Source organism: Cimex lectularius, unplaced genomic scaffold (assembly GCF_000648675.2).
Source record: "Cimex lectularius strain Harlan isolate CLEC.00 unplaced genomic scaffold, Clec_2.1 scaffold150, whole genome shotgun sequence".
NCBI lineage: Eukaryota > Metazoa > Arthropoda > Insecta > Hemiptera > Cimicidae > Cimex > Cimex lectularius.
Genome location: NW_019392717.1, coordinates 1,179,794 through 1,192,401, shown reverse-complemented (window position 1 = coordinate 1,192,401; position 12,608 = coordinate 1,179,794). Strand labels below are relative to the sequence as shown.

General features: G+C 34.0%; 1 protein-coding gene across 1 annotated transcript in view; it reads right to left on the bottom strand.

The window, feature by feature from the left end:
• Positions 1–12,608, bottom strand: part of LOC106665909 (transient receptor potential cation channel subfamily A member 1) — a 93,314-nt gene that overhangs the window by 20,099 nt on the left and 60,607 nt on the right. The window contains 8 exon segments of the mRNA XM_024226573.1: positions 2,186–2,298; positions 4,986–5,164; positions 5,242–5,442; positions 5,502–5,738; positions 6,776–6,985; positions 7,041–7,236; positions 11,323–11,413; positions 11,501–11,657. Of these exon segments, the coding sequence (XP_024082341.1) occupies positions 2,186–2,298; positions 4,986–5,164; positions 5,242–5,442; positions 5,502–5,738; positions 6,776–6,985; positions 7,041–7,236; positions 11,323–11,413; positions 11,501–11,657 (1,384 nt within the window).

Genomic DNA, 12,608 nt, shown 5'->3' with positions numbered 1-12,608 from the left:
GCTCATTGATAATATGTTTAATAAACATTTAAACTCTCAACACGACATGCAAGAATGGCACAATTAGACAGAAGACAAACATTTTGAGCCCTGAAGATGATCTCAATAAAGATCGAAACGTTGGCACGATAAAGAAAATGTTTTTCTGAAACCTACACACCAGACCGCATCTCCGCATGACTATGAAAGTTTCATAAATGAAAGATATTTTAAAGTCTAGATCTTCGTCTGTGGATGCTGGTTACTGGATCTTGCACATAGCATTACTTCAGAGAAATAATTGAAGGTACGCTTTTTGGCCCCATATAGAGAGCGTGTAGGAATGCCACTCGACATGGGAATTGCTTGAGTGCGGTAATTTGAATCTCATATTTGGATTTTTGGAGGAAACAGTGGTGTTTGTTATATTGTATTCATACGGAAATGTATTTACTAGCGTGAAGGTTATGTGAGTGTGGTGATGGTGGAACATTTATTGCCCAATCAATGAGGATAAGGGAATGCTAAGAAGCGGGTATTTTCATTCTTAAATTTTTCCGAAGAAAGAGAAACTATTTCATGCAAATAATTAAATTTAAGCTAATTGAACCGCACAATTATTAATATACTAAATTATTTGTTATGATGTATGTATTTTTGTTTAAATAAGATAATTATGTCTCATATTGTATAAGATTTAATCTTGATGTTTGACATTGATTTAATTTTACTTAAAAAAGAAGAGTCGGTAGCTTTGTTTCTTTATGGTATAAGAAATAGTATGGAACATGAATTCATATTGCATTACAAGATTAACTCAAAGTTTAATGTGTTTCTCGTGCAATTCAGTTGCGTGTTGTAATCAGCATATACAATTTTTCCCATACGATTCTCTATGAAGGTAAAATTTCCTCCCATAAGATTTTTTGTTCGTTTATGTTAGACGTTTTAGGTCTGTTTTGAGGGTTTAGCTGAAAAACAGATGCGTAGTGACTTTTGAGTCGTATTTAATATGATTTCTCATTCTTACATATCTGAACGTGAAAGTCCTTTTTCGTTCATAAACGCATGAACATTGTCTGTAAATGTGTTTAAAACAACATCATACAAACTTGTTAAACAATCTAATACTGTGTGAAACTGGTATTTTTTCATTCTTAATGGAACATTAAGAACAGTTTATTATTTTATTTATTAATTTGTTGAAGAAGTGAGAAGTGTTCAGGAATGAAATATTTAAAAAAATACCTTTTTCATTTTTTACCGATGTTTCGACCTTTATTCGGGTCATCTTCAGGGCATGAATAAATAGGAAAACATTTGTTGATTGGAAAAAAATTATAGAATACAGATGTAAATAATACAAATTTTGAACTAAATATTTAATATAAATAAAAAGTGTAGTGCTATTCTTGTGGTGTCATGTTTGCTTCATGTGAAATCCTTGTGAAATGTGAATTTGTATTCCGCTTTTTTTATGGTTGTGACAGGGTGGAAACGCGGTAAATCTAGGAAATTTTCTTTGATAATAGGCGTGAAAGGGGATTTTCTGGATTAGATCTGTAACCCCGAATCACAAACAGAAGAATACAAATTCACGTTTCATAACGATTTCACACGAAACAAACATGACACAAGACTAGCACTAGACTTAATGTGTGTATGAAATACTTAGTTCAAAATTTAAATTTACATTTGTATTGTATTTTTTCCAATCAACGTGTTTTGTAATTCACCCTGAAGATGACCTGAATAAAAGTGGAAGCGTCGGCAAAAAAAAATTAAGCATGCCCTTTTCTAAAATACTTCATTCCTGACCGCTCCTCCTTACTTCAACAAATTATTGAACCGCCGGTCACTAAAGAACATAAATTGTATTTATTCTTGTATTTGCGTTTACCCTAGATTTTGGAGAAAATGTTTCTTTTCCGAACGTAACATTTTATCGAGTAAATGAGGCGGGGTTTGGACATATCTCAGTTTATATGGCTATTCTACTTTGATCGTTTTAGTTCTGTTCATGAATGGAAGAAAACGGCTCGTAGCAAAACCTTTTCTTGTATTCTTTCGACGATGATGAGATTTTATTGATTAGAGTTTTGTGCTACTAAAATGTAATTTTTTTTCTAAAAATCTGTAAGAGATTTTAACAATTTTGTGCCACTATTAAACGATTCTTTTATTTTTTTAATTTATGTTTTTTTACCTTGTTGCGATGCAATGTGTAAAGGTGTGAGCCCTTCACCGTCAGTTTCATTAATGATAAACGACCCTTTCTCCGACTGTAGCAACTGCCTGACAGTATTGTATCTTCCATATCTAAATTAAAAATAAAATTCATTTAAAAAATATAATAAATTATACGCAGAAAACTTTAAAACAAAAGAATGTTTATGATTCAAACAGTAAGGCAGACACCTAATTTAAGCATTATTTATCAATGCCAATTTCATGGGCAACTCTGGGATTGCCCACCATTTTGTAAAGACAAAGGGAACTAGGGAAATAATAGGGAAGAGAGGGAAATAAAATATGAAGTTCGTGTTGTAACTTCTGTCCGTATCGACGTATATCCTTCTTATTTTCCCCATTGTTATTAGATCAGTACAACAAACTAGCGTCGTGGAAAAGATGAAACCAACAATCTGATCTTGGGCTTAAAGCTTAAAAAGGCTTAAACATTTTAAGGTTAACGAGTAAATCTAAAATTATGAAGATTGCACAAAAGACCAATATCTGTCGCGGTGCACCAGGTCATAAAGAGGTCGAGTCGCTGACAACACTGCAGAATCCGGAGGCATGTGTAAGGACTCGGAGCAGCAGAACCAATTTGTGCGGATATGGCCAGGAAGAAGAAGAAACAGCGTAACATGTCCTTTGTCTGTTTGATGGCCTTTGCTAGTAAAAGCCTTAAACTTTATAATAGCTCTCCACTTCTTATTTTTCCTATTTCTATTATACCAAGAATACAACAGATGGCGATGAAAAAACAGAACGTGGACAACATGAAACAACCATCTTCTCTTGGGCTTAGAATTTAAAAAGGTTTAAATATCCATAAGGTTAACGAATAAATCTAAAATATTATGGAGATGCACAATAGTCCAATATCGATCGCGGTGCACCAGGCCAGAAGAAACAGCGGAACATGTCCTTTGTTGGTTTGATTGCCTATGCTGATAAAAGCCTTAAACTGTATGAATAATTACAATTAATTAATGTTTTTAGTTGAGATAAAAAAGTCAATGGCACGAGCGGGATTCGAACCCACGATCTTCGGCTTGATGCGCCGCTGCTCTACCACTTGAGATCGCACCTCTTGAATTTGATTGAGATGGGAGGTTGGTGTCCGAGTGGTTCGAGGTCACGATAGCTCAAGTGGTAGAGCAGCGGCGTATCAAGCCGAAGATCGTGGGTTCGAATCCCGCTCGTGCCATTGACTTTTTTATCGCAACTAAAAACCTTAATTAATTGTAATGTATTAATTGGTCATGCGGACCACGAAATTAGTGAATGTATGAATAATACTAGACAATAATTGAGATTGTACAATAGACCAATAGTGATCGCGGTGCACAAGGTCATAAAGAGGTCGAACGCTGACTGGACATTGTAGACTCCGGAGGCATATACAGGGTGAGTCATTTTTTGACGCGCCATTGGAAAATCAACGTGGGTGCGTTTAAATCTGATTCGTGGCTTATTCCCTTTGATTAATACGGTATTAAAAGAAAGTGAGTCAATTTTCGGTGCACCATAGGAAAATAACGTTGGTGCGTCTAATTATGACTCGGCACATTTTATTTTGTTAGTCTCGTACCAAAAAGCGAGTCACTTTTCGACGCACCATTCGTTACAAATTAGTTTTAGTACGTTGGAAGGAAAATAAACAAACCAATATTATGAAACACAATGTAAAAATTTAAAAATAATTCTTCACAAATTAATTTGATTAAGGTTTAAGAGTATTTTTTCCTGGTAAAGTAAAAAAAATTAAATAAATGTAACAATCTCCTTTTTTATGGTAAAGTAAAAAAATTAAATAAATCTAACAATCTCCTTTGTTAGCAAACGAAAAATAAAGAATTTTTTTTTAATTTTTACATTGTGTTTGAATTATGTTTTAATAATATTGGTTTTGTTTATTTTCCTTCCAACCTACTAAAAATAATTTGTAACGAATGGTGCGTCGAAAAGTGACTAGCCTATTTTTTGGTACGAGACTAACAAAATAAAATGTGCCGAGTCATAATTAGACGCACCAATGTTGATTTTCTTATGGTGCACCGAAAATTGACTCACTTCCTTTTTTTAATGTTAAAATCAAACGAAATAGGCCTTGAGTCAGATTTAAACGCAACAATGTTGATTTTCCTATGGTGCGCCGAAAGTTGACTCACTTTCTTTTATTACCGTATTAATCAAAGGAAATAAGCCTCGAAACAAATTTAAACGCACCCACATTGATTTTCCAATGGTGCGTCAAAAAATGACTCACCCTGTATATATAGTGACTCGGAGCAGCAGAAACAACCTTGCACCTTATTGTGCAGATATTGAAAGGAAGAAGAAGAAACAGCGTAACATGTCTTTTGTTGGTTTCACGGCCTATGATGACAAAAGCCTTAAACTTTATTTATGAATCCAGAAAATGATCAGCATTGCACAATAGACCAATACTGGTCGCTTGTTCTGGAGCAGAAATTGAGGAAGGAAAAGAAACAGCAGAACATGAAGTCTTCGGTTTGTAATAGGGTCTGTGCCATAATCACTCTACTTCTCGTATCTCACGTATTGAATAAGTTAGATAAAAACTTTTTTAAGGTAATATCGTCAAAGATTTTTCACTGGCACCGCCATTTTTAAATTGTGATCAAAAAACCTTTTAATATTAACAAGATCAACTGAGGAAAACTTGTTTTGTAACTCAGTTGCCAAGTCTGCCAGTCTTCATACATAGCAAGTATGATAATATGTATGGTGTTTATTGGGGATGAAATTCTTACCTAGCAGCAAAATGTAAAGGACTTTCGTTGTTGTTATTCTTTACATTTATGACAGCACCTAATTTTAAAAGATTTTCTAGACTTCTTATATGTCCTTCTCTGCTCGCATAGTGAAGAGGAGAACAGCCAGTGTTGTCTTTTTCGTTCAACAGCTCTTGCAATTTTTGCGGCGACTGTGCCTGCAATGACAATCAGCATTGATATACATAAAGTGATTTTTTATTTTTTATTTTTTTTTCAAAAGAAACGTTTTTACCTTCATAACCTCTTCGGCAAATTCATCCAACCTTCCTCCATTCATGACAACGAGATGAAGGACATTTCTGTCGTTGGAGTCTTTGAGCTGGATGTTCGCCTTGAGTCGTATCAATGTTAAAACCGTCCTCCAGCCTCCTCTCGAACCGGCGAGAAGAAGTGGCGATCTTTTCTCTTTGTCGAGTGCATTTATGTCCGCTCCCTGTAAAAAATCAAATCTGTAAGTTGGAATATATTCGGATAATTTTGTTGAACACTAACCTCGTTGATAAGATAATGGACGATCTCAGAACGGTCGAACATAGCCGCGCAATGCACGGGCGTCATCTTTTGAACGTCGTAAGAGACGAGGCATGTTTGTTTTTCGTCTGGCTGAAGAGCGAACATCAGCCTCACAATGTCAAGCGCCCCTTGTGCACAAGCCAGGTGGACCGGTGTAGAAAGGTCGTGTTGTTGTGTTGATATTTTGGCACCAGATTTAAGGCAGAGTTCGACAGCCTAGAAACAATTGGTTTCGTTAAACCGACACTTCTTGTAAATATTCTATCAGAAAATTTTTGAAAAAGTTTTGATTGTTATTATATTAAAGGATGATCTAAGATAAGACAAATTCATTTCCTACGTCGAGATTTCCAGGGAACCTTCATCACCACCACGAGACTATAGTTAATAATTCAACAATTTTTGATCTAGCTATCTATATAGTTTTCCAAATTTCATCGTATTTAGAACCATTTTTTAATATTACTAAACTTTATTGTCCTAGAACATTACAATGTTTACAATAATTATCAAGTAGAATATATACAAACATAAAATTCATGTAAGAAATGATTGTAGAGAAGCTCAGAACCATTATTTTAAAAAATAATTACACATATAATATTAAAATGTACAAAAATATTAAATAAATAAAAAAGACTTCATATAAATAAATAATTTGGCAACTTTTTCTGTTTATGCCTGAAGCAGTGTTTGGCAGGTTTCGGTTAAGATGGCGGAATCTTTATGAGAACAAATGAAATGAAACAATTGCACAGGTAGTAGGGATAGTTTGAGAAAGGGTAAGAATGCCTGCGTACTGTGTAAAAGTAAAGGCTTTAAAATACTCCCTTGAGGTACCATTGCTTCTTTGCGATAACCAGCTTATAAACAGGAGCCGTTGATGACTTGAAAGCGTTAAGTAGGATTTTAAGATCAGATGTAAAAGCATCATAACTTTTGGCAGGCGATCTCAAATTTCCTTGAAGATCGAGTCAGTCCCAATATTGCCTGTAACCTTGTAAAAGTGTTGGCAATGTTGGGACTGAGTCGGTCTTCAAGGAAATTAGAGATCGCCTGTAAAAACTTAAATATGTCAATCTGTAGACATATTTAAGGTTATTTTGCTTAAGGTGGTTCTTATCACTGTGATGTAAACGTCTCACGTTCAAATTGGCTTTTTTTTAAACACCGGCTCTCTGGGGTGTTGATATGACCACTACAGTAGCGAACCCCCTTAAAAAAAATAAGTAAATAGACAATAACATGTTTACCTTAAAGTCTCCACTGTGCACCGCCGAGTGGAGTGGCACGTTCCCTTCTGAGTCGTAAAACGAAATCATTTCCTCTCTTGTACAACCGATAGATTCACCCCATTGCAAGAATATCTCCATGGTTTTTGAAGAGGCATTTTTCGCAGCTTCGTGGATCGGGTAGTAACCGTTATTGCACGGCTTTCTTGGGCACGCGCCGAATTCCTTTATCTAAAACGTACACAATTTTATTTATTAAACAGGACAACCTAAAGCAACGGCATACCAGTATCCTCGCGCATTCATCGTGATCGTGTATCGCGGCCAGATGCAGTGCTGTTCTTCCATGCTCTCCTCCAATGTTCACTAATATCCTGTCCCTGTAGGTTTTTATCACTTCGAGCACTTTGACTTTATTCAGTTCCGTCGAAAGATGAATCACGGTCTGCTTCTTATCGTTCAAAATATTAGCATCAACTCCTCTAAAACAATCACAAAGTATTTATATAAAATTATTACACTTTACAATATTTTTAACGTCACATGTAATAAAATAAATTAAGAGACTATTATAGCAATATTTAGTCTTATTAATTCAGTATGTTCTGCTGGCAAAATGAATATAACGATATTAAAGACATGGGCATTTCATATTTGAAACATCTATACAGAAAACAAACACTTTGAGCGCTGAAGAAGATCTCAATAAAGGTCGAAACGTTGGCACGATAAAGAAAATGTTTTTCTAAAACCTACGTCACACCTGACCGCATCTCACGATCTCCAAATAATAATACAAAACTTTCATCTAATGAAGTACTAATGAATGAAAATTTTTTGTAAAAATTAGAGTGAGAGAGTCAGATAGTTGGACGGTTAGATACAATGAAATCAGACATCTGAGTCAAAGATTAAGTCTGCCTGTGAAGTTCATCATCGGAAGAAATCTCCATTCATCTATCATATACTTATCTTATTAGAATACTAAATTGGATAGACAAAGTTGTTTATCTGGGACTGACACTAGACAGGAAACTTAATATTGGTAAGCACATCCAAGGGCTAGTCGTTAAGGGACGATGTGCCATTAAGACATTATTTCAGCTTTTATCTATAGAATCGCTTCTCAGCATGGGAAACAAAATTCTAATTTTTAGAGCCGTTGCCAGACCCGTGTTGTTGTACGCCCGGCCTACATGGAGCTACACTTGTGTCACAAATATCAAAAAACTACAAATCATCCAAAACAAATTCCAAAGACTTGCCACGTCATCTCCGGGATACACAATTGCTCAAATCCATACGGAAACTGGCATAAAATGGATTCGCGACTTCATAGTCCTGAGCACGAAACAATTTTTTGCACATCACTCTATGATCCAAAATGAAATCTGCAGACAGGTAGGAAACAATTTCGTGGAAACATAGGAGAATAAAGCATAATATTATGTAGAGACAACGACAAAGCAAGTAACTTCCACTTATGAAAAATATCTGACTCCTTATTGATATAGAGCTATGGCATATTTATTTAAACTTATTTATTTACTTTTTGTTTTTTCCTGTTTATTTTTTATTGTTGATTATGTGTGGTGATTAGTGACCGTTAATCGATATTTATTTAGAAATCGTGAGATGCGGTCTGGTGTGATGTAGGTTTCAGAAAAACATTTTCTTTATGGTGCTAACGTTTCGATCTTTATTGAGATCATCTTCAGGGCTCAAAGTGTTTGTCTCCTGTGTAATTGTGCCATTTTTGGTCAAAGTGTTTGAGCCAAAAATGGCACAATTAACAGAAGACAAACACTTTGAGTCCTGAAGATGATCTCAATAAAGATCGAAACGTTGGCACGATAAAGAAAATGTTTTTCTGAAACCTACATCACACCAGACCGCATCTCACGATTTCTAAATAAATATTGTTGCTTATGTTTTATAATTGATGGTTTTGTTGTTTTTAGATGTTTTGGACCGTAGTTAACATCTATTATTATTATTTATTATTAGACAACACTTACTAAATTACCGTGAAATGGGTTAAATTGCCAAATATGAGTCAACTTAGATGATTAGTGGTTTTTTATACACTTTTTCCCCACTAAGTGAATCCGAGGTTTCTACAATATATTCCTAAAGTATTCAAATTTTCGGATGATTGCTTTAGGATGTCCAGAGTCCTGCTATTTTTCCCTAAATTATAAATTTATGTAGTACCTATGTAATTTGTCAATAAATATATTACTTCTATTACTACATCCATCTACCACCTTCAAAGCCTATGACCCACCCGAAAACGTCTCCGCATGAAGACGGTACGCTGAGTAATAAACCTGAGTGTAGTCCAGGAGTGTCACCACTTAAACTAGAGGTATTCATAGAAGATGATGGGTTTATTACTAGCTCTCTATCTTCTTGTATCGTATCCTCAAATTACATATTTTAAAGAGAAATTCCAGATTGTAATAAAATATTCATATTGATTTTTTAAATATACGCTAATATTACTTAACTTTCATAAATAATATCCACCAATAATTTCATGTAAGGTCTTGGTTGAAATAAAAAAGTTAATATCACGAGCGGGATTCACCCACGGCCTTTGTCTTTTTTCATTTTAACCAAGAACTTACATAAAAAGATTAATTAATTGAAAGAAGTAATTTGGTCAATAAGACCACTAAATAAAATGGATTTAATTATATAAACATAGAAATAGTATTTTCCTGAATTCAAAGTCTTGTTGCATAATCATCCTGACTGGCATGCAAAATCAAACGGGAAAATTTAACCATGTTATGTCGTTGGTTCAAAATTAAACTTGGATTCTTGACAAGTTACATTTTCTCGATAATTGGTTTAATTATATACAGCGTATTTGAAAATCTGAAGTATAATATTACCTTACCAATGACTTTCCTTCTATGTTTAAGTCTTGCTCTGCCAAAGACTACCTGTTCACAACGCATCATTATACCCAAATATGTGCTGATCAGATTGATTTACCAACAAACAACACCCCTTTGATTTATACCGCATGTTTCGAAATCAGGAACGTAAGAGAGGGAGAGTGAGAGAGGAGAGAAAGAGAGACACAGTGAGAGAGAGGGTGACGGACATACAGTCTGATAGATAGATAAGTAGATATAGATAGAGAAAGGTGGGAGAGATTGCGACAGTTTGTTTCAGAAAAAGAAAGAGGTAGATAGATAAGTATTCAGATTGAAAAAAGAGAAAGGGAGAGAGAGCAAGAGAGAGTGAGAATGAGGGAGGGGGAGAAGGGAAGGAAGTAAGTGAGAGACAGAAAGAGTGAGAGTGAGTGAGTGAGTGAGTGAGAGAGAGAGAGATTATTGCTTTATGTGACAATCACTCAAGGTTTGGTCTCTAGGACCTCTCTTACACCAAAAGTGAAAACAGAGAGTGAGAGGAAGAAAGAGAGAGAAAGTAAGAGCAAAAAAAGCGAAAGCGAGGAAGAGATAGAGAGGGAGGGAGAGAGAGAGTGAGAGGGAAAGAGAACGGTACAAATAACGCAAAAAAACATCGGCGATTTCAAAAAGAAAAGTTTAAAAAGCATAAAGCATCGCGTGTTTTATAACTTCACACCATACACTTTACAAAAGGCTCACGGTTGGTAAACTCAATTTTGCACATTCTTCGCGTCGCCTCATTTAAAAAAAGAAGCTTTCTCGAAATGTCAAGTGTTTCATCCTGAAGCTTTTATGTTGTATGAAGTGGCTGCAAAGACTCATCCCTTGGTGTGTTTTCGATTTTTTTTTAATTGTAAAAATTGTCGTTTCGGTCAGCCTGAATCTTCAAATGTTAAGTGGTTTGGCTTATGACCAAAATGATCAGACACAACTAATCTACACGTTTAGCACCTCATGAAATGCTCGAAGAAATTTCGCAAAATTAGATCAAACACACAAATGTAACTACAAATTTATAAATTACAAAAAAAATCGCTGAGTTTTTCCGAACAAAACAGACTTAGTCAACAAGAAGTTGTTAATTATCCTAGACGTCAAAATAACTATACAAATTACTTACAAAAATCATCACATCAATCAAAATAAAATTAATTATTAGTTGAAATAGGTTAATTATTTAAAAATAGATTTAAACACAATTTCTGTGAAATCTGAAAAAACAAGAAATTATTCTACAATAATAGATGGGAATTTTCACTATAATCTCAATACAAAGTACAAACTTTTAGCAGATTAATTATAGCATTCTCGGAAGTGATTGGCGAATTATTAGTGTGCTCTTGTAAACTTCTCAAGTTAGTGCGCGTCGAAGCAGAAACTCGCTGGCGTTATTATATAATAACTGATGTACAATCTGATAAAATGAGAACTCTCGTTATTATATTGGCTTTAAAATCTGATATTATAGATGTTAAATCCTTATTTTTACTTATTAGTTAAACTAGTACGCATAAAAATTTAATACACATTTATCTTCTACCTACTTTCACGACTAATAATATTAAAACCTTTGGTAGTTTTTTTTTTAAATTACTGAAACGGTCCGTTGAGAATGCATGCAGTAAAAATTTTAAATTTACTTACACTTGTAATAAAAAGTCTATTGCTTCATATGCATCATGCAGAACTGCTATGTGCAACGGAGTATTGCCTTGATGGTCAATAATATTCAAGTCTAGAATGAACAATTAATTATAAACATGTATAACTTTGTGATTTTTTTTTAAATTTGTCTTTGTTTTATCCAAGGATATATACTTACCTCCTCCATGGTTGGCAATAAATTGAAGTATATTTAATTTATTTCGTGCAGCAGCCTGATGTGCTGCGGTTCTGCCCTTGCTGTCTCTGAAACTAAGGCGAGACGGCTCGGCTGTAAAAAGCCTATTGAAATCTTCAATATTACCGCTCTCTGCAGCCTGAAAAAATAAATTTACATTGAAGATTTTTTAAAATTATAATGTACCGAAATACATTTTTTTGAAGACATGGATAATAATGTTTAAATTGAATTATTTTTATTAACAATAACTAGTGGAAAAATTACAGAAAAAAAGTGTGTAATACTGAAGGACGGTCATTGTCTTGTTATTGAACAAACATTACGCAATTTTTTAAAATTATTTCTCTCTACTCTATTCTATTTTCTAAAAATCTATATTTTTTTAAAACCAACTTACAGAATTTTTCACTTCAAATTACCATTGAGAATTTATCTTAGATACTTTGCTTAATGTTACTTTAAAACGACATACTTAACTCTTCAAAATCAATTCTTTTAATTAGAAACAGAAAATTCTCCTATTTATGTTTTAAAAAAATTCAGACACAAACATATACGCCACAGTTCTCATTAAAGAAAAATACTTAGATGAGTCGAGGATGAGATCATAAATAGCACAAGGAATAATAGAAAATCTCTGGTCGTTTTTATTGAGTGTAAAGCTCCTAGAACAGAGTAATAAAAGAAAATTTAATTATTGTTGTATGTTTGTTAAAAAACAAAACAGACTTAATTGGGCAAAGTTTCGACAATCAGTAATAGAACGTACAAAATCTCAACTTTTTTTTTAATATTAGCTGAAAATTAGCTATTTAGAATTTAACACGTCTAATAAATGTGAGGGGAAAAGAGGCAGCTATGTGTGAAATGAAGAAGCACAATTTTGTGACAAATCGTGAAAATCGGTCAACCGTTTAAGACGTTTCAGTCATAAAGATGCAAATATTCTTGCATTAAGCGAACTCGAATTAATGCGTGTATAATTTACTCGCTTTATTTGAATTATAGAACTCCGCACTTTTCATTCCCGTCTAAAGTTGAAAGTTGCATATTTTTAATTAAATTTTTCTAATATGTAAGCGTTTAA